We start from the raw sequence: 23489 nt of genomic DNA on the forward strand, positions 1-23489 counted from the left end.
AAAATATTAGTTATGAGGACAATAGGTTTTCTTGATGAGGTATTTAACTGTTCTATCTCGTCTGCATTATAACAACCTAGGTAGAGCACCCGATCCCCTAGATTATTTTTTAAATTAATATTTAAATTAATATTTAAGCCCGCACGTTGCATAGAACAGTTCTCTGCCCATCGATGGATAGTACCCCGATCGTTTCCCCAAACAGTAAAACCAGTCTGTTATATGTAACGCCACCGCCAAATTCAAGCTCCATACGCAAGTTGCCAGATTTCTCCACAGGGAGAGAATCCTTTGTTTGAATGGTGCTTAAGTCAAAGGCGAATATTGATCTTCCCTTATTAAAAGTGTCATAGCCCAGTAGTGAAAATAAGGAACATTACTTATATTTTATTTTATTAAACTACAAAAAGGAAACTATATTGTTTGTTTGTGTGTTTTAAAGAACTATAATAGGGGAAAGATTCCCTCAACAAATCACCTTTTTAAAGAACAATGATTAACCTCAGCTGCTGCTACCGCTGCTGCTGCTGCTGCTGTTGCTACCGCTGGAGCTGCTGCCGCTGTTGGTGCTGCTGCTGCTGCTTCTGTCGCTACCGCTGGAGCTGCTGCCGCTGTTGGTGGTGGTGGTGCTGCTGCTGCTACTGCTGCTGTTATCGCTGGTGGTGCTGCCACCTCTTCTTTCCTGGATGTCATTACAGCTTACGTTGTTTTTTTCAGAGGGGAGGATAACAGGAATATTTCCTGTGACTCCCCATCGAGGATGGTGTCGATACGATGATTCGACTGGGAATGGAAGTCGAGGGTGGTTTCGATCCGCCTTTTCGCTGTGGTTGATGTTGTGGGTGGAGGTGAGGCGATGGTGGTGGTGGTGTGTGATGAGTATTCCTGCAGATGTCTTTTCTTCTTGGGGGTAGCTGGTGGTGCTGGTGGTGTAGAACGAGAGAGCTTCCTGGGGTGGTAGCACCCTCCCCCACCACCGTGTCGAGGGTGATAGTTTTACTATCAGCTTCACCTCTGGGGTCGTCGATCGGTAGGGGTGCCATTGATGGGGTAACAGCAGCGGGGCGTTTGAGGATAACAAGTTCCTTGTTATGCTTGGACAGTTCGTGATGTAGTGAGATCAACATGGCTCCGATGTCCTTGTGCCAGTTGTCCATACCATCACGGGAAGCCCCTAACCCATGGGGCACCACCAACCGAAACATGGTTGGGGTTCTCACCATTAGAGAGCCCACCTTTGTTAGGGCCATCTTGAGCCAGAAGGTCCTGTTCTTGGTGGTATCCAGGGTGACGTTAGTGACGTAGTGGGTGTCGGAGGAAGTCTGCACTTGCTCCTGTGCTATTGGGTTGGACTGGAAGGGTGCGCCTGCACCAAATGCGGAAATTAGGCCCACTAGGGTGGGCCTAAAGAAGAGTGCAGATTCTTTGACTAGGTCTTGTCTGAAGAGGGGTATGGGGCTATCCTCACTTCAATGTCCCCTGGGGTAGCCCGAGAACGAATTATGGCTCTATTGACATTAGCCAGACCAATATGTTCCACACGAGCCTAACTGTAACTTTTCCATATTACGAAGGCTAGTCCACAGGGACGCACAATGGCAGCAGGGAGGTCGTAGACCATGATATCACCGACCCCAAAGGCGTGGGTGTCAGTGATGGTCTTGATAGTCGACAACGACATGACGAATGGCGGCTGTGAGGAGCGTGTCGACAACTATAGTGACCAGGAGCGATGGTGGGGGCCTTTAAATACACCTGTGCCCCACCTGGAGGGAGAGGAATGTGGGGGTGTGGGGTAGAGCACACCTTCCTCACCTTATAAGTCCATAGACACTCCGTCCAGACTCGAAGGCTGTAATCATGTCTCGATGTTGGAAGGTTAATTTTTCCATCTGCTATATCTCTGTCTGGATTTCCTGAGATGAATACTCTTCATAACTTTTCACCATTTCGCAAATGACTTAAAACCCCGTTCTGGAGGAGCGCTCAACACAAGACGGTCATAACAATCCCACAATGCATATATCAATCTACATTTGTGCTCGACATACTTGTAGTATCGTTGTGTAGCAACCAACTTCTTTAATAGGGGGGATTTTTCTTCTGCTGGAGGGGTAGGGGGTGTAGAAGCTTGCTCCATGGTGGAAACACAACTGAATATAATGGCATTTAAGATGTGGTTCATATAGGTCTTCAATACGGTTCCCAATGGGGTCTCCTATGGATACCCCTCCCTCCTTTTAACTGCGATCTGACTCGATAATTACGTATGAAGGTCGGGTCTATGCCAGCCACCTTCAGTATAATCTTACATCCTCCTTGTCAACTGTCCTAAATTGTCCTTTAGTAAAGACTAAAGTTTTAATTATATCTAAAATATTTAAATTTTGCACAGGCTTAAATAAATTTCCACGGCTATCCCATATTACATGTTGGCTGTTTTGTTCAAACATGTTCAATAATGTTTTGACATGTGGAATTTTCTCAATTTTAAAACTCACATTTATTAAGTTGTCCAGACTTGGGGTTTGGGGTGTGATGGTGGCTTTATGAGGAGTGCGCCCAGCAACAACTACCCGCATTTTGGCTGGTAGAATGGAATTTTCCCTTTTTTTATGTTTTTTTTTTTTTATTTTTAAAGGCGATGGTCGCACCGCCCAGCTCGCGTTTTTTTGTTTAAAGGGCAGCGCCGCGGCGGGGTCAATGACATTTAATGGTTGTCTGACCAGTCCCGCCCGTCTGGTGGGGTTATGAGGATCACAGGAGCTATCGTGGCATCACCGCCCACAAGCTATTGTCAGGCGAGTGGGTGGAGTGTCCACTTCCCCCACTCCCCCATCATCACCGCTAAAGTCACAGCCGAGGTGGTTACAGCTACAACCAACATTATCACCTGAATTGCACCATTTGCTTTCGTTTTTTAAAGAGAAGGACTTACTTTCACCATCACCCCCGGTGGAAGAGGGCTGACCCACCACATTAAGAGGTGATGGTGTGTTCTTGTTTTTATTAAATAAATATTTTTCGGCGATGAGTCGTGGTACCAAACAATATTCTTTCGCAATTTTTTCTCTCGTTACTTATTTACATAATTACTTTATTAGGGAGGAAATTAACGATACAGCAAAAGGTAACGAGTTGCCAATATAGCCCCACCTCACCTAGAGGTTAGAATGTTCTTCTTTTTGTACAGCAGAGTTTTCTTATGTGCTACAGAACGAATGTCATTCTGATACCTCTGTAAGCCATTAATTATCTGCGATTGAACTGGGATATTTCGTTTCAGAAAATTGGCAAAAATTTCACAAATTGATTCAATTTCCTGTCGTTTTATAGCCTTGATTAGTTTATTCCGCTTCTTGGGTGATAAATTGTTTAATAAAAATAACAGTTGATGGAGTTTCTTTATAAGAGAGTCCTGATGAACTGTCATTTTTTGATAAATTTGATGATATCTTGAGCTTTAATCCCGCTATTGCTAGAATCTGGGTACCCTCTCCACTTGACGAAATATTCTCTGTGTCCTTTCGATGTTTTCCTAGACTGTAATATCGTTATGGGAAAATAGTCTGGAAGGGATGTTGGAATCAATTCTTGCTCATAAAACATGCCACTGACCAGCTCGTTGTTTAAATCTTTGATTTTATAGGTCGGGATTGGTTGTGTTTTGTCGATATGTGACACTTGAAATATTTCCTCTGTATTTTGGAGCCAAAAGCCTTTGTGAAATATATTCCTACGCTTTGCTGCCCAAGCTGTAGCTGTGGACTGATGGGAGTTATGGGGGAGTCATTGTTTAAATACATGACCTTAAACTGTCTACGTATATCTTCAATGTTTTGTAACTTATGAATGCCATGTGGAGTATTTTTTAGTATTCTGTGGAATGTGTGGTTGTAAACGTCTGCAACTTTTGGGAGGATGTGGATGTATTTTAATGAATTAGCCTGGGTCATATAATGATACAGTTTATGTTTTAAAGTTTTGATGGCACGTTCCACTATGCTAGATTTCATTTCTGAAAATACACTCGTCTCAAGAAGATAACACTATATAATTTAATATTTTTCTTATTAAAATAAATTTGAACTGACTTGTTGTAAAATTCTGGGCCTCAGTCTTACACCGAGAAACTGAGGAGTTTCCTCTAACATCTTCTTTAGAGCGACTAACACATCACTCGATTTTTTTGTTTTTAAAGTTAGAGTCTGCATTAAGCGAGAATAAACATCTTCACAACTCAAAATATATTTAACACCATTATTGTATTTTTGTAAACTATAAAAGTCCCCTAGATCATGGGCAATTATGGTACAGGGCTTAGGAGCTAATATTTTCTGTCAGGGGAACCTAACTAAATTTCTCCTATGTAAGGTATAAGATCGCACTCCACGAAGAAATTCCCCCACACCTGCAATACTGATGCTGGTGTCTTTAAGTCTGTTGGCCTTATACAATTTTTGAATTGATCCTGTGAAACCACCCAAGCTAGAAATGTCATTATAGATATTGGTAAGAATTGTCCATTTCTGCGTCGTTAGAGACATTTTCTTTGTTTACATTTGATAAAGAATTTCACCCTGGTCTTCATTGGCGATGCTCGTTTGTAGTTGTAATGCCTCAGAAACCGTCAGATCGACCAATAAATAACCATACTTGCTCTGGGATATTACCCGACGGTATATTTCATCGAAATTATTAATAGTTTTTCGTCCATATAACTGTCCACTTAAAATTTCAAGTTGAGTTATGTCTCTCTGCTTCATAAATATATAATGACTACAATTCAGAGTTATTGTCCTGGCATATTTCCCCTACGGAAACAAATTTTGACTAATTAGAATTACGGAAATACTACCGTGTCTCTTTCTCGGGTGAAGATATTGGCTATAAATGGACTCTGTATGGCTTCCAGGTATAAGTCTTCAATTATATACAAAACTGATTCATTTGAAAAAGGATCTTTATACTCTAACTGGTTATTCAGCCCTTGGGAGAGTGTAACCTTGTTTTGCAGAATGGGGATGTTTGAAAGAGGATGTTCTGTATTATTTGCAGTTGACAGTATAATTTTTGATAATTTTTCATGGTATTTAACACATAAATTTCCAACTAGAGTAGTTTTCCCAGAATTGCTGAATCCGGCTACTAACTCAGTACATAGGCAAGACAACAACGTCTCCTTCCAGGCTATTAACAATGCATAAACAACAGGGAACATATAATCTCTTCTCACAACCACACCATCACCAGAGAAATCTTAACAAAAAACAAAGAAATCATCGATAGATACAACGATAGCAGGAGGCTCGATAGCATCAGTGAGGCACTACACATCAAAAAGTCAACACCAGCAATCAATAGCCAATTAATGCACAACTATATTCTACCCACTTCAAGTCCCCAAACCAATATAAAAGCAGCAAGAGGAGGTATGGGCCAATAGGCGTTCTGCATTTACTTCCATTCTTATGTTTTCATTCTTAATTGTTTCGTGTTCTGTTTTGTGTTTGTCACCTCACCTAAAACTTTTGTGCTATATCACCTCACCCAAAACTAGTATAAGTATGACGAAACTGCATGTGTAAACTAAGTCTTTGAAAATGTAATAAGAAATTACGAAACACGTTCAGGCGTCAGACAATAAATAAAAATGAATTTTGGAGTATTGATATTTCAATTACCATCGACAGTGAAGAAAAACATAAGAAATATTGAGAAAATTCGTGTTAAAATTATTAATCTTACCTTGTCGGTCATATTCAACAACATATGTTTACAAGATAGACTGCTACCAAAATATGTTAATATATGTATGTATATATAATGTAAATATAACATAGACAATTACAATATATAAAGGGTGGTAGAAGAAGACAATATGTGGAACCCCCTATATTTATATATGTATATTTGCTCAATTATTGCTGTTTTATCTTTGTATCTCAGTTTCTGTTTACAATTCCAGTCTGCTGAATCCGGTATATACCGTGAGATGGCCATGGCTGAGAAGACTGGCCGCCTCATATACTCAGCACACGCTGAACATGCCAAGTTAATCAACACGGTGGTGAGGCGTGGGGACCATGTCATCATCATAATCAACACCAGTCTGAAGTCACACATTGCTCAAGACTTCACAAAAACAGGTTTAACAAATGAAATAATTAATCATGTAATGTAACTATGTACATATTCGCATTTCACAAACACAGCTATATATACTCATTCACATATATCAAACTTACACACACGTGAGAACCCCACTCCCCAACCCCCATTCATATTCACAGATGCATTCACCATATACACACTGAGATACGTTGTTAAATATGACCGAAAAAGTAAGATTAATAATTCTAACACGAATTTTCTCTATGTTTCTTTTTACTGTCGATGGTAATTGAAAAATCAATTCTCCAAAATTCATTTTTATTTCTAGTCTGACGCGACGCTTGAACGCGTTTCGTAATAACGTATTACATTTTTTGATGTGTAGTGCCTTGCAGATGTCAAGCCGCCTGCGATCGCTGCATCTATCGATGAATTCTGTTACAGCGATAGCAGGCGGCTTGACATCTGCTAGGTACTACACATCAAAAAGTCAACACCAGCAATCAACAGCCAATTAATGCACAACTATATTCTATCCACTTCAAGATTCCATAGCAATGTAGAAGCATCAAGAGGAAGTATAGGCCAATAGGCCCTTTGCAGTTACTTCCAATCTTCCCTTTGACTTATCCAATTTATACCCATTGCACTGTGTTCTGTCTTGTGTTAGTCAAAAGTTTGTTCACCTCATCCAAATCAGTTTCAACATATCACCTCACCCAAATGCGAGTATATAAGACAAGCTGTTTAGCGTTAGAATTAGTAAAACTCTGTTAAGTGTTTTCAGGCTACAGTTGTGTGTGTGTAAACTAAAGTCTTTGAAAATGTAATATGTTCTTACGAAACGCGTTCAAGCGTCGCATCAGACTAGAAATAAAAATGAATTTTGGTGAATTGATTTTTGAATTACCACCGATAGTAAAAAGAAACATAAGAAATATTGAGAAAATTCGTGTTAGAATTATTAATCTTACTTTTTCGGTCATATTTAACAACATATGTTTACAGGAAAGACTGCTACCAAAATACACTTACATACCTGAATAATACAGAAGGTTACAAAAAGGTGTACTTAGTCCGAGACCATAACATGAATGAAGATGAACTAACGAGGAAGATAGAACAATGCAGTGAAGAAGCAACAAAGGGAGAGAGAGAGAGAGAGAGAGAAAGAGAGAGAGAGAAAGAGAGAGAGAGAGAGAGAGAGAGAGAGAGAGAGAGAGAGAGAGAGAGAGAGAGAGAGAGAGAGAGAGAGAGAGAGAGAGAGAGAGAGAGAGAGAGAGAGAGAGTGTGAGAGCAAGAGAGAGAGAGGGAGGAGGGGGGAGGGATTAGTGAAGGGCAATCATCGATAGCTAATTTCCAGCCAGCAAGTCTCCTGCCTTCTTTTGCCACAATAACAACCACCACTTAACATTTTTTCCACTTGACGTGAAATCGACCAACCATTTCCATAACCTTTACATCTGAGACAGTGAACTTTCCCACTCATAGGCTGATGGCTGCCCATGTAGAGAATGGAGTGTCAATGAAGGTTTACCCGCTGGCTCACATTACTATAACCACTCCACCTTCGATTGCTTGTAATTACTGATTAGTCCTGAACCCAATCATGTAGCTTTCATTTGCATGATTACTTGTCATGCCCGAAACGCTTTGCGTAATAGTGGCTTTAGGCATTGTATGTACTAGCTCTATCTATAAATCTTTCAATTTGTGTAAAATCTCTTGTATGTATGTACCTTACCTGAATAATCATTTATTTATTTATTTATATATTATTTTATTTGTACGATATGTTGTATGTCCCCCGTCATGTTCTGGAAGTTAGCAGAGTGTAATTTGGTGGTAGTTAGCTATTGATGCGTTGCTTGGTTTGCTTTATGTATAATGCCTCGCCCACGTCCAGTCTTCTATTGTAACCGTATGTGCCGATTATTTTGGTGTTGTTTGTGGGTATATCTCTGGTAATGTTCAGGTTATACATAGAGACTATATGTTCTTTAATAGGTCCTTGCTGCTTGTGCGTTGTTAGGCATCTTGAAAGGGATGTTATCTTGTTCATATATTGAATTCTTTGGGGCTGACATTCCCCAAGTGGGCATGAAAAGGCATAGCCTACACTAGTCTCTATCAACGAGCTTTGTTTGGTCTCAGAAAAGTTCTTCATGAGGAAGTTGGCAGTCTTCTTGCTCTTATAGTATACTAGCTGTACCTGGCCATGCGTTTCTGCTGCTCAGCAATGCATGCACGCTGCTAAGCCACAACAACCCTCCCCTGTCCCCCCGTCCTCTTCACCATTCCCTCCTCCCCCGTCCTCTCAACAATTCCCCACTCCCCCTCGTCCTCCCCACCATTCCCCCATCCCCTATCCCCCTCGTTCTTCCCACCATCTCCCACTACCCCGTCCCCTCGTCCTTCCCACCATTTCCCACTCCCTCGTCCCCTCGCCCTCCCCACTCCTCCGTGCCCTCGTTCTCCTCACCATTTCCCCCTCCCCAGTCCTCTTGTCCTCCTCATCATCCCCCACTCCTCTGTCCCCTTGTCCTCTCCCACCATTCTCCACTCTCCCGTTCTTTTATCCCCACCATCCCCCACTCCCCCATCCCCTCATTGTCCCCGCCATTCCCCACTCCCTCATCCAATGTGTTCCCAATGTGTACTGGACAGATATCGTGAAATTAAGTATAGAACACTGGGGAAAATCATTAAGTGCCTATGATCATGTATAGATTAGGATCCATGTCAAGGTGTCAGCAAAAGTAGGCTACATTAGGAAAGAATTTGTCAAAGATTTTTATTTAGTGAATTCACAAACTCCTAGCCTATGTGGTAAGGACATCGTGGACAAGGTGGGAATGTTCTTGGCTGGCCTGAATGAGTTGTCTACAGTGAAAAAATAAATATTGCTGAAGATAAGATGGAAAAATATGCAGTGGATGCAATTAAGCCAATTAATAGCATGGTGGCAAAAATCCACCAGAAAAGTGGGGCTTCATCTAAATTTTTCAAAATAAGAACAGACATGACAGGTGATTCGATGAAATATCTGTGCCCAAGAAGATCGCCGAGTGTTGTCGGGAATAGGGTTAAGGATCAAATAACTTCCGATTCTTTTGAACAGTCACCTGTGGCCTTGTGGATAAAGTACAGAATATGTTAGGGTGCTTGGAGCTCTGACTGCCTGGGTTAGAATCCTTCAGGAGTGTTGAGTTTTCTGTTGCATATTATTGCATATTAACTTGGCGACCATTCAAGCTTGATTGCATATACACAATTATATATATATGTGTGTGTATATACATATATATATATATACATATATATATATATATATATATATATATATATATATATTAGTATATTTTGGTAGCAGTCTTTCCTGTAGACATATATTATTGAATATGACCGAAAAAGTAAGATTAATAATTCTAACACGAATTTTCTCAATCTTTCGTACATTACGCTTCACTGTTGGAGGTAAATCAAAAATCACTTCTCTAAAATTCATTTTTATTTCTAGTCTGACGCGACACGGGCACGTTTCGTAAAACTTATTACATTTTCAAAGACTTCACAAATACACAACTGATTAGAACGTATCTCTGATTTTATATCTACATTTGAGTGAGGTGGTAAGGGTGATGTGGCATTAACACAAGACAGAACAGGAGGGGATATTAATAGGGTATTAAAAGTATCAACACAAGACAGAACAGAAACAATGGGTATTGAATAGAAGTGTTTGTAGAAAGCCTATTGGTCCATATTTCTTGATGCTTCTATATTGGAGCGGAGTCTTGAGGTGGGTAGAATATAGTTGTGCAATAATTGGCTGTTGATTGCTGGTGTTGACTTCTTGATGTGTAGTGCCTCGCAAACGTCAAGCCGCCTGCTATCGCTGTATCTATCGATGATTTCTGTGTTGTTTACTAGGATTTCTCTGGCGATGGTTTGGTTATGGGAAGAGATTATATGTTCCTTAATGGAGCCCTGTTGCTTATGCATCGTTAAACGCCTAGAAAGAGATGTTGTTGTCTTGCCTATATACTGGGTTTTTTGGAGCTTACAGTCCCCAAGTGGGCATTTGAAGGCATAGACGACATTAGTCTCTTTTAAAGCGTTCTGTTTTGTGTCTGGAGAGTTTCTCATGAGTAGGCTGGCCGTTTTTCTGGTTTTATAGTAAATCGTCAGTTGTATCCTCTGATTTTTGTCTGTAGGGATAACGTTTCTATTAACAATATCTTTCAGGACCCTTTCCTCCGTTTTATGAGCTGTGGAAAAGAAGTTCCTGTAAAATAGTCTAATAGGGGGTATAGGTGTTGTGTTAGTTGTCTCTTCAGAGGTTGCATGGCTTTTCACTTTCCTTCTTATGATGTCTTCGATGAAACCATTGGAGAAGCCGTTATTGACTAGGACCTGCCTTACCCTACAGAGTTCTTCGTCGACTTGCTTCCATTCTGAGCTGTGGCTGAGAGCACGGTCGACGTACAAGCACAAGCCTGGAAACCCACTTCGGCCAATCATTAGCCAGATACCCACACCCACGTACAGACTGGCAAAGCGACTCAACGGCCTGCTGACTCCTTATGTTCCTTGCGCCTTCAGCCTGAAGTCTCCAAAGGAATTTGTGGACTTACTGCGGGGCACACGGGCCACAGGGATAAGAGCCTCGTTGGACGTAGAATCGCTGTTTACCAACGTACCTGTGGACGAGACAATCGGAATGATAGCCGACAGAGTGTATCGTGATCCAGCCTGTACTCCTCTTGACATGCCAGAAAGTATTCTGAGGAAACTACTCCAAGCTTGTACTAAAGAGGCACCCTTCTTGAGCCCGGATGGGCACATGTATAAGCAAGTAGATGGGGTCGCCATGGGTTCTCCCCTAGGAGTCCTGTTTGCAAACTTCTACATGGGTACCATCGAGCAAAAAGTCTTAGTCGACATGAACTTGAAACCGGCCATATACTGCAGGTATGTTGACGACATTTTTACACAGGTACCTGATGTCAGACATCTGCAGAAGCTGAAGGAGGCATTTGAGCAGAGTTCCGTGCTGCGTTTCACTTACGAGACGGAAAAGGATGGGAAGCTGCCTTTTCTAGATGTAACAGTCATGGAAAAGGGCGGAGGTTTCCACACTGCAGTCTACACTAAGGAAACAAACATAGGAATGTGCCTAAATGCCAACAGCGACTACCCTGACAGGTACAAGAGGAGTGTTGTTAACGCATACGTCGACCGTGCTCTCAGCCACAGCTCAGAATGGAAGCAAGTCGACGAAGAACTCTGTAGGGTAAGGCAGGTCCTAGTCAATAACGGCTTCTCCAATGGTTTCATCGAAGACATCATAAGAAGGAAAGTGAAAAGCCATGCAACCTCTGAAGAGACAACTAACACAACACCTATACCCCCTATTAGACTATTTTACAGGAACTTCTTTTCCACAGCTCATAAAACGGAGGAAAGGGTCCTGAAAGATATTGTTAATAGAAACGTTATCCCTACAGACAAAAATCAGAGGATACAACTGACGATTTACTATAAAACCAGAAAAACGGCCAGCCTACTCATGAGAAACTCTCCAGACACAAAACAGAACGCTTTAAAAGAGACTAATGTCGTCTATGCCTTCAAATGCCCACTTTTGGACTGTAAGCTCCAAAAAACCCAGTATATAGGCAAGACAACAACATCTCTTTCTAGGCGTTTAACGATGCATAAGCAACAGGGCTCCATTAAGGAACATATAATCTCTTCCCATAACCAAACCATCGCCAGAGAAATCCTAGTAAACAACACAGAAATCATTGATAGATACAGCGATAGCAGGCGGCTTGACGTTTGCGAGGCACTACACATTAAGAAGTCAACACCAGCAATCAACAGCCAATTATTGCACAACTATATTCTACCCACCTCAAGACTCCGCTCCAATATAGAAGCATCAAGAAATATGGACCAATAGGCTTTCTACAAACACTTCTATTCAATACCCATTGTTTCTGTTCTGTCTTGTGTTGATACTTTTAATACCCTATTAATATCCCCTCCTGTTCTGTCTTGTGTTAATGCCACATCACCCTTACCACCTCACTCAAATGTAGATATAAAATCAGAGATACGTTCTAATCAGTTGTGTATTTGTGAAGTCTTTGAAAATGTAATAAGTTTTACGAAACGCGCCCATGTCGCGTCAGACTAGAAATAAAAATGAATTTTGGAGAAGTGATTTTTGATTTACCTCCAACAGTGAAGCGTAATGTACGAAAGATTGAGAAAATTCGTGTTAGAATTATTAATCTTACTTTTTCGGTCATATTTAATAATATATATATATATATATATATATATATATATATATATATATATATATATATATATATATATATATATATATATATATGTCGTACCTAATAGCCAGAACGCACTTCTCAGCCTACTATTCAAGGCCCGATTTGCCTAATAAGCCAAGTTTTCATGAATTAATGTTTTTTCGTCTACCTAACCTACCTAACCTAACCTAACCTAGCTTTTTTTGGCTACCTAACCTAACCTTACCTATAAATATAGGTTAGGTTAGGTTAGGTAGGGTTGGTTAGGTTCGGTCATATATCTACGTTAATTTTAACTCCAATAAAAAAAAATTTACCTCATACATAGAGAAAAGGGTTGCTTTATCATTTCATAAGAAAAAAATTATAGTAAATATATTAATTCAGGAAAACTTGGCTTATTAGGCAAATCGGGCCTTGAATAGTAGGCTGAGAAGTGAGTTCTGGCTACTAGGTACGACATATATATATATATATATATATATGCCGTACCTAGTAGCCAGAACGCCCTTCTCAGCCTACTATGCAAGGCCCGATTTGCCTAATAAGCCAAGTTTTCATGAATTAATGTTTTTTCGACTACCTAACCTAACCTAACCTAACTTTTTCGGCTACCTAACCTAACCTAACCTATAAAGATAGGTTAGGTTAGGTTAGGTAGGGTTTGTTAGGTTCGGTCATATATCTACGTTAATTTTAACTCCAATAAAAAAAAAATTGAGTTCATACATAATGAAATGGGTAGCTTTATCATTTCATAAGAAAAAAATTAGAGAAAATATATTATTTCAGGAAAACTTGGCTTATTAGGCAAATCGGGCCTTGCATAGTAGGCCGAGAAGTGCGTTCTGGCTACTAGGTACGGCATATATATATATATATTTAGTCCAGGGTGAACTATCGCAACCAAACGCAATCAAACAAGTGGACTGGCAGTGTGGAATCGTCTGAACTGCAGTGAGGGCCAACAAGTGCGCCTTGAGGGGCTCCCTTGGTTATAGTGGTGGGGGTGGGGGATGGGGTGTTGTTGTGCGGTCTGTCGAGGGGGGTGACCAGTGTGTAAGTGTTTATGAAAATATCCCTGAAAAATAGATACCTCGGCTCTCGGAAAACAGGTATCGTGTTTTAAGTGCATCGAGTACACAGTGAACCAGATTATATTGTGCAGTGATTTATCACGAAATTATACAAACGTGTTAGTGTCACCCCTCTGACCCCCCCCCCCCAACCCTCCCCATACCCGCAAGTGTGTACCGTCACCCCCCCCCCCCCTACTCCATCCCAACCGCGACCGCCACCTCCCTGTGTCCACCCACTCACGCTACGTCCGCCCAACGCCCACCCAGCGCCCACCCAGCGCCCGCCCAGCGCCCAGCGCTCGCCGATGTCGCAGGTCACGACTGAAAGCCAGGCTTCTCTCAGGCAAGAGGAGTCATGAAGCGACGAAGGGTACGGCACATGTCAAGTGTATGACAAGGTGTGGAGACTCAAGCGTAACGGAGATGTACGCAAACATGCTCACAATGGAACCGATTGTCCGGGTATGTGGCGGCCTCCCAAAGAGAATATCAATCAAGGCTCCACTCCAGCAGTCAGGGAAAACACCTCCAACAGCTTCATTTCGACTGAGAATCTACTAGAAGCCATCAAAGCAACATCGGTTGGAACCTTGCAGCACATCCCCAAAGCTGACCGGCTCCAAGCAGCAGCTATCAAACTATCCAGCCTCTTGAAAAAGGTCAATGACTCCCCCGGAACAATCCAAGCATGGCACAACCTTCTCCTGTTTGGAAACATATGCCTAGTTGTCCCTGCAAGGAGAGACAAATCACTAGCTTCCTCAGTCATTATGGCTATAAATAGTTTTCCTTGAGAGGACAACCAGGCACCCCTCCCCACCCGTTCCAAAAACACCCACGGCAGGAAAGGTATCAACAGCAGAACCGAGGCATCCAAAATCAGAGCAACAGTCAGCAAGAAAATAGAAGAAGGCAACACAATAGGGGCGATCAGAATCATCACCAGTGAAGACACAGTTGCCACCAGGGATGCCCATACAGCACAAGCCCTGAGGGAAAAAAACCCACCAAGAGCTCCTCGTGACGACAGTGTTCCCCCTAGTTGGTGTCACCAGAGCAGAACCCCTGTGTGTGCTCGAATCCATGGTGCATAAAGCAGCTTTATCCTTCCTACCAGGATCAGCAGGTGGGTTCACAGGACTAAGACCCAACCACATCAAACAAGTGCTCAACCCTGCACTGGGAGACATTGCACAGGGCCTCCTGGTGGAACTAACTAGATTCGCCAACACATGTCTAGCTGGCAACATACCAGAGACCATAAGGCCTCTCTTTTTTGGCACTACCCTCTGTAGTGGATGAACGAGAGGATGAACGAGAGGATTGAAGACATCGATGCTCATGATGCACTTTACCTCATCACCAGATGCTTGTCCCTCCCCAGGCTGACCTACTTTCTAAGATGTTCGCCATCTTTCAACAATATTAAATTAGAAGAGTACGACAGCTTGCTGAAATCAACACTAGAAAAAGCCCTCAATTTTTCCCTCAGCGACTCACAGTGGAAACAGGCCTCCCTTCCTATCAGACTCGGGGGACTTGGCGTGCGCACAGCAACACAAATTGCTGTACCAGCGTTCCTGTCCTCTTCAGTGGGGTCTAACAACTTGGTGAAGGAAATCCTACCTGAGCACCTAGTTCAACAGGCAGGGGTACATGATCCCAGCTTCACAGACCGCACAACCAAATGGGTTTCTCTCGCAGGACCCACACCCCAACCACCGCCTTCTGAAGCCCATAATCAATCAAGCTGGGATCGCCCCATTGCCGACCAAGAAGCTGCGACTTTGCTAGAAGCTGCAACAACACCACATGACACTGCCTGACTTAGAGCTGTAGCAGCTCCCCATGCAGGTGATTTCCTATTAGCAACCTCAATGTCAGCAACCGGAACCCGTCCCACACCGCAGGTCCTCCGAATTGCCATGGCTCTCCACTTCGATGTCCCAATCCACACCGAATACAGGTGTATTTGCGGGGAGGCAGCGGCCGACAGGTAAAGACGGCATGGCCATCTCTGCCAAAGGACAGGAGGATGGCATGCAAGACACGGCGAGGTAAATGACATTCTTAAGAGAAGCCTTACCACAGCCGGTTGTCCAGCAGAGAGAGAGAGAGAGCCGTTATCTAATGTCCCACAACTCTGATGAGCCTGTCGATCGCCCAGATGGAACCACGGTGAACCCCTGGAAGAATGGTAGACAGTTGGTGTGGGACTACACTTGCGCTTCGACTTTAGCCAATACCTATATTGATTTCAGTGCTACACAAGCAGGAGGAGGTGCCAATCACCGTGAAGCGGCCAAGTCACATAAATACAGAGACCTTGAGCACCACTACAATTTTGTCCCCATTGTCTCAGAGATACTTGGTGCCTGGGGTAAAAGTGCTGCTAGCTTTTTGAAGGAGTTGGGGTCTAAACTAATCGAAACAACTAGAGACCCTAGAGCGGCCAGTTTTCTTTTTCAGCGACTTAGTGTGGCAATCCAGAGAGGAAATGCTCACTGCATCCATGGCTCCTGCCCGTCATCTGAGGAGCTGGAGGAGCTATTCAACTTGTGACAAGCAGCCTTGTACCCTGCATGAAATCAATATTGAAACTTTTTTGTGTAATGACATTTCCAAATAAAGTTAGATAAATATACACACATACCAAAAGAATAGGAGTGGTAGGAGAAGAAAATATCAAAGTGTTCAGTGAAGATTATTATAGTTCTTGTGGGTTGGTGGTGTTGTCGTCGTTGATCCTTCTCTATGGACAACCCAACCCACAACTCGGTAGAGTGCTTATACCTCACTAGGAGATCACCCTTGGCGCTTCTGGCTCTTGGAGAGGGGCTCAACGTCACACGTTTAGGATGGATGCGGGGATGCGGCTCCAACACTTAGCCTCGTTGTCACGTGCACACACCCACTCGAGCCGCTGTGACTCCCCACTCTCTCCTTATGACATATGATCTCCTCAATCCCCTATGACTTTCTAGTATTACCTTCTACCCTGTCCACAGCAGTGGTTCTTGGTTCTTTCTCTCTCTCCTTCTTTACTACCTCCTGGGAAGCCTCACTAGGACAAGGGCAAACACCAGCAAATTGGGATACATTTACTGGACAAAGCACATACACGATACATACACACATATAATAATAATGAATCCTATACTCTATAATATTACAATCAGGTTGCACTCCAACACCATCAGAACTCTATCATCAGCTTATCAAGTGGTATCCTATCTCCTGGTTCACCACCTGATACTATCAACCTCCTCAAGTTGATCAAGTCTACATACACTGTTGCACCATCAGCAAGAGAATATATATATGTATCTATAAATGTGTACAAAGAAAATCAGCATTTGAATGCAATAACATATATCAGTATAAATGTTCATTGATACACAACAATGATCAATCGATCACTCTATCAGTCCTAGAACGCATACGTCTGTAGGTAATCCAGCCTACGTCTGTAACTCTATACTTCAGTATAAAAACGCTCCTTGACATAATGCAAACAATCACTCACCTCTCACTGCGTCTTGCACGCTAATGACAACCAAACACTATCAATTCCCTACAAGTAATCCACCAGAACTTCCCTTCCACCTCTGGAAGTTCACTACCCTGATATCTTTAGCTTCTGGGCTTAACTACCAGGATCCTTTGCAGCTCCTCCAGGCTGCTATCATGAAGTTTCCTTGAGCAACTACGGTGCTTCACCCTTCTGCTAGGGTCCTCCACAGCTCTCTTGGCTGCTACACCATGAAGTTTCCTCGAGCAACTATGGTGCTTCACCACCTCTACAGAAGCACGTGACACTCCTCTTCACTGCTTCTCCTCACAGCTCGAGGTCTTCTGCTCCACCACTACCTTGGAGTCTCATCAGCTACTCACTCTGTGCTGGCTTTGAAGTTCTCAGCAACTTCTTCCCCAAAGACAAACCTGCAACCCATCGACACTCCAATAAAAATGTTTCCCCTTTAACACATAAACAAAAATAATCACACAATATGTTTGCTTCAAACTTCTATCTATCCTTTACATACTGTGAGAGTGGACTCCCCCCGTTTTGGGCGGGTCCATACTCCACCTCGCCTGGCGGGTGTGAGTCACACTGTGAGGGTCCTTCACCATCAGGAGCCGGGCTCCCTCAGTTGCCTGCCAGCGCTCAGAGGAGGCGGATGTCGCTCCGTGTTCCTCCCTCTCCACTCTCTTATTTCAGGTCTTCTACCTTATTAAAACATGTCTAACTTATCAATAAACATTGCTACTGTCGCTGGGCACACGACCAACTACAAGCAATCACTATGAACTGGCGTATATCGTGCTTACCACAGATTGTCTGGTCGAGGGTGCTCCTCCCTCTGACGAAGCTTAGTCAGGGCGCTTCCACGGCCCACAATAATGCCTCTAGGCGGTTTAATACTCTCCTCGTTGTTGGGGTTTACTCACTCTATTCTTACTCTGGGGTGAGCAATAGGTATGCTCAAGGTCACTCACCGTAGCCCTGCGGGTCTTCACTCGATCCTCACGGCGCCACTGCACGCCGGGAAAGTCTCCCAGTCAATCTCAACGGCCTCTGATTGAGAAGGAGTGGGAACACGACTCGTTCACTTGACTGTCATGTGCCCTCCCCAACAATCCGGCTCTATGGTTGACCACAAGGTCGCCAACTGGTGTTTTAGGTGGCCAGTAACACCTCAGTGGACTGGTGGAATTAGTGGTAGCCTTGGCAAGGTCACACTTAAAAGATCAGGAATCAGGCAGGTACTTACTGTTATCACTCTATGCTTTCCAGTATAATATAGCCACAAGATCAATGGAGGAGATGATAAAACACAAAGGTGATTTTGTATTTTACTTAAAATGTATGAAAGATGTCACAAGGCCAAACAATAATATATAAATCAACTGATCCTGGCTGCGGCCGGTAGTTCCCACGAATAGTATGCACTCACTAAGTGGCAACACCTCCCCTCCTCGTCAAGTGTCAAGAACAGCTGATCGCCTGGCCCCCGCGCGAAAGTTTATTGCTTGTTTCTAGATTCACGTGCGCTGTTTCTTTAAGTTCTCCAATATTACCAGAAACTCGCACACTCGATATTGGCACAAATAGCACGTATTACTTAGTTACACTATACTCAGGCTCAAACAGTCGTTTCTACAATCAATGCTACAATGACTCACTGAAATGGTTTTCACTGCCCTTCATTCAGTGACATATTATGAAGTATTAAACACTGGAGTTTTCAGTACTTTCTCTCGTGGGCGATAACGCAATAATTCACTGTACTCACAAATGATTTATCACTGCATGAACATAGACATATATGATGTATCTAAATCAAACATCAATACATGGAAAATAAATAGTTTCTGGGCACGTAGCCTAACTTCCAAATAATGGCATAATATTATATATAATTTATCACTATATGCTCACATCAAAATCTGTAGAAAGATATACAAAACACAGTAAATTTATCACTTGTTTCTGGTGCCTGTACACACCAATAATAAACATGAATGTTACAAGTACTATTGATAGTACTATACGGCAAACTGGTGCCTCACTGTGACACGGGTGAGACTTGCTCACGACATATAAAATCCTCAGGCTAGATAATATAGCTAACTAAAGGGGAATGGGGAGGGAACTAGAAACACCTACTTCAACCTATCCTCCGATGAGAGTTGAGATGTAGCTCCTGGTCCTCGTGTCGGGAATGCCCCCACACACACGTCGTCGTGTCCTACCGGAACCACTCGTCGTCCCACCGTTTAGCGCGTCATCTCCGTGCCTTCTTCCTCTGCAGGTCCGTGCTCCTTCTCTGCTTCTGGTAGGGTTGGAGTCGGTCTCCTGGCCGTCGTCTTCTCCCAGCAACGGCTGCCGCCTACGTCTCAGCTGCAGTCGTCTGGATTCCCAAATAGTCCTCTCCTTCCTCAGCTACCCAGTGGCTCTGTCAGCCACTACGCCGTCACGAACTGGTGAACTGCCACAGACGTCACATATGTCACTGCACGGCTTCACTGCTTCTTGCACAGTACCTGACTGGAACACTTGTTGCTCAAATAACCGTCGATTCCCTCTCTGGTTCAACACGTGAATTAGGGAAGACCTCACAGAGTACTGGCAGACTTCAGGTGACGCGTAAATCCACGGGAGCGGGAAACAACTGTCAAACTGACAGGACCAATCGTCGCACGTCCAACCTCTTTGACGTGTCGTGTCTGACTGATGGCGCCAGCGCGGCGCGCGGCCTGGACCCCCTTCCTTCGTGACGTCACTTTCGCCACGGGAGGTTTTCATTGGCTCCCGGTGCCACATTGCTGTCGGTGACCAATCCGGTGCCACTGACGTCACACGGTTTTGGCGGGGAATCAGGAAGGCCAGCGCCATCTTGGCTTCCTAAAGGGCCTATACCACAGGCCAAAATATTACTATTTCACAAATTTCTCGGCTCTCCGAGAACACTTCACTCTCTCCCATATATCAAATTGAAGCCTGCTACGTAGAGAATGCTTGGGAAAAGTAGACATGACTCTTACTGCAGGCGTGGGAGAAATATAAGGGGGGGAACACCGTCACATCATCGACCAGGACTTGAGACCACAACGTTCCCAGCTTGATTCCACACCTGGTACGTCTGCACACTTCTCTTCTCTTCGAGATATATCACTAGGGGTTCCCTTCTGACGGGAGCTCGAACGGAGCGCGGCTTTCCCCTGTGATGTCTGGCACACAAGTGAGGTCAAAGCCCTCCAGAAGTGAGCCTCACGCCTCCAGCAAAATATCCACATCTCCTAGCCAGTCATTTATATGTTTTCTTCTTCATTGCCCATATTCTCAAATTGTTATTTATATCCAAGCAACTATTTTACAATGTGTTATCACCTCAATATTTGCTAGACTTTCTAATCAGGTCAGGCTTGATGAATAACTCTCAAGGAGGGAGACTCGTTTCTCCTACAGGCTGAGATCATAACACTCCCCTCCCCTTATTTTTGAGAGTTATTCCAGTGGCAAAGCTCGGGATAATACATCCGCCACCACACTGTCTCGTTCTTCAACCGACTGGTTCGACCGGTTGATCTGCTTACGTACTCCCTTAGGAGTCTACAATTAGTTCGTTGCACCTTGCAACATCTGGCTCACAACTCGCCAGAAACATGATCTTCTCACAAACGATCTGACTTCTCTGGCACCTCTTGGCTAGGCTGTCCTCCTTGGACGCCTGCACTCCATCGGTCAACTTTACTTATTGTTTCCACCCTCCGTTTCCTCGTCTTCTTCTCTTCTCGTCCAGAGTCAGATATCTACTGTCTGTACCGCCTCTGTCGTCTTCACACTTCCATCCACTGCCATTATACTTCACTCCCTCGTCTTCACTGACGATCCTCCCTTTCGTCTCCTCAATTATCCGAGACCTCATCCTGTTTGACTTCCATCGAGTCTTCGGCTTTCTTCTACTCCTCCATGCTTGTATCATCTTCCTCCTCCCACACTTCTCACTTCTATACCACTCCATTTCTTCTCCTTCATCTCTTCTTCGTTCCCTAAAAGTTTCTTCAAGCACTGTACTACACTCAACAGCACTCGACCGTACATGTCACTTTACCTCTCCTAGTGTGCTCGTAAGCATCTCTCCACACATACTGTCTCTTCTCCTTTCATTTCCTCGGCTACTACTCTTCTTCACTATCTTTCCTCCACGTTTTCTGTGAAACATGTCAACTCCTGACATCTCAAACAACTTAACTCCACTATCCATATGCCTCTGTGCTCGTGGACCACTTGACGCTCTACTCCCGTTCTCAGTCTGTCCACATCCTTCCTCATTTCTACTCAGCACAGTTGCATTCACCTTCCGACTCTTAATTTCAGTGGTCTGGGCTCTACTGAGGTTCGCTCTCTTCACATGAGTCTTCCTCGGCTGGGTCATCTTCACCTTTAACCTCACCGACACTTCATCTTCTCGAGCCGGACCTTCATCAAACAGCCACGCTATATCTACGTCGATATCTTCCACCGGCTGACTCGACACTGTCTCACCTTCTCCAGTGTCTCCCTCATCGGCCACCTCTGCCTTCGTCACTACCGAGACAGGGTACTCAATGGCTTGGCGGTCTCCTGGCTCATTTCTTCGGATGTCAGTCAGGTTCACACTCTCCGGTGTCCCACCTGTGCCGTGGCCTCCTGGGCACTCTTCTGGCACAGTCTCCGCCATGACTCTTGGCAACACCTTTGTCCCGCACAAGTCATTCCCCAGGATCACTTGGACTCCTGGAACAGGTATGTCGGGGCACACTTCCAACATCACCTCTGCCGACACATATTCCGACCTTAGCTGGACAGTACAAACGGGCATGTCACTCTCCGACAATAACCCATATACTCTCATCTTACTCCTGCCAGCTAATCGTCGATCATTCCCAATCAGGCTTCTCGCAATCAAGCTCTGATTAGTTCTGGTATCCCTTAAGATACCAACTTCTACTTCAGGTTGGCTTCCTATTCTGATCCAACCTTTGCTCATGAAAGGCCTATACCTCTCGTTCACTAAGTTCATCTTCTGTGGTTTGTCTCGGAACACATTAGTATATTTACTTTGGGGGTCACACATGGCCAGGGTCACAACTCTCTTGCCCTGCCGACAATCTCGCATCACGTGACCCAATCCGTTACAATTGTAACACCTCACCTGGGAAAAGTCTCTTCTATATGTACCAGAGTAGCTCTGACTCTGCCCACTCGTATTGGAGTTCCTCGGGCCAGACGTACTACTCGTACTCTGTGGAGCTTTACTGGACTCTTGATTCCCTGGAAAACGATTAGTTTCTCGTTTGGCTCCTCCATCCTTACTTTCAGGCGAAGTGCGCGACCTACTCTTCTGAGTTTTAGGGTACTTACTTTTATCTGCCCATTTATCAAAATTCTTCTCACCCCAGACTCCTCTGGGTCTTTCATAATTTCTTGCTCCCCAGACTCCACTGGATCTGCCATTGTTGCGTCTCACCTCGCTTCTCACTCTGTTCTCCCTTAAGCGCTTATATGCTTCAGTAATCATATCCGCCCTATCTGCGGCATCTTTCACCTCCTTTATCCCTGCTTCTTGGATCTTGAACTTTGTTTCGGGATGCATCATCTCCAAGAACTTCTCCATGACCATCAGTTGCTTCAGGTCAGCGTAACATCCAACTCCAGCAGCCTCAATCCATTTCTGGAATCGTCTTTCCAGATCCCTTGCTGTCTCAGCAAACGTACATGCTCCAACTTTGATCATCTCTCTGAAGCGCTTCCTATAAGCTTCTGGGGTTAGCTGAAACGAGCGCAATATGCTGCTCTTTACTGTGGTATAATCCTGGCACTCTTCCAGTGACAATTGGGTGTATGCCTCCCTGGCTGCACCGGTCAATCTTAACTGGACCAGCTGGGCCCATTCCTCCTGTGGCCACTCTTTGATGCTGGCAACTTTTTCAAAATGCTCGAAGAAGCTCTCCGCCTCTTCGGGAACAAACAAGGGAATGTCCTTCTCCCTAACCCTAACATCTTGTGAGTGTGATACCTGGGTGGTGCTCTCTGGCAACCCATGTTCAATCCTTTGCTCAGCCAAGGTTCTATTCGCTTCTATCTGCATTTGTTTTGTTCTCTCTTTTTCTTTTTCGACCTGGGCTTTTTCTTTTTCTTTCTCCTGTTCCAACTCCAGTTCTCTTACTCTGCTTTTCTCTTTTTCTACTTCCAATCTGGTTTTCTCTTTTTCTACTTCCAGCCTGGTTTTTTCTTTTTCCTTCTCGGCTTCATTTTTCATCTGGAGTTCTAATCTCATCTTTTCCAGCTGGAACTGTCTCTCCTTGTCCTCTCGTTGTTGCTGCATCTGGAGCTCTAACTGGAATCTCTCCAAGCTCCTATTTCGGCTACTCCTGCTACTGCGGCAGCTCTTGCTGCTCCTACTCGATCCCT

At 43.9% G+C, this 23489-nt stretch overlaps 1 protein-coding gene across 1 annotated transcript in view; it reads left to right on the top strand.

The window, feature by feature from the left end:
* LOC123762004 (probable glutamate receptor) overlaps positions 1 to 23489 on the top strand; it is a 437835-nt gene that overhangs the window by 163047 nt on the left and 251299 nt on the right. Inside the window, exon 10 of the mRNA XM_069335681.1 lies at positions 5969 to 6149. Within this exon, the coding sequence (XP_069191782.1) occupies positions 5969 to 6149 (181 nt within the window). The remainder of the gene's footprint in view (positions 1 to 5968; positions 6150 to 23489) is intronic.

This window comes from Procambarus clarkii, chromosome 34, assembly GCF_040958095.1.
Source record: "Procambarus clarkii isolate CNS0578487 chromosome 34, FALCON_Pclarkii_2.0, whole genome shotgun sequence".
NCBI classification, from domain to species: Eukaryota; Metazoa; Arthropoda; class Malacostraca; order Decapoda; family Cambaridae; genus Procambarus; species Procambarus clarkii.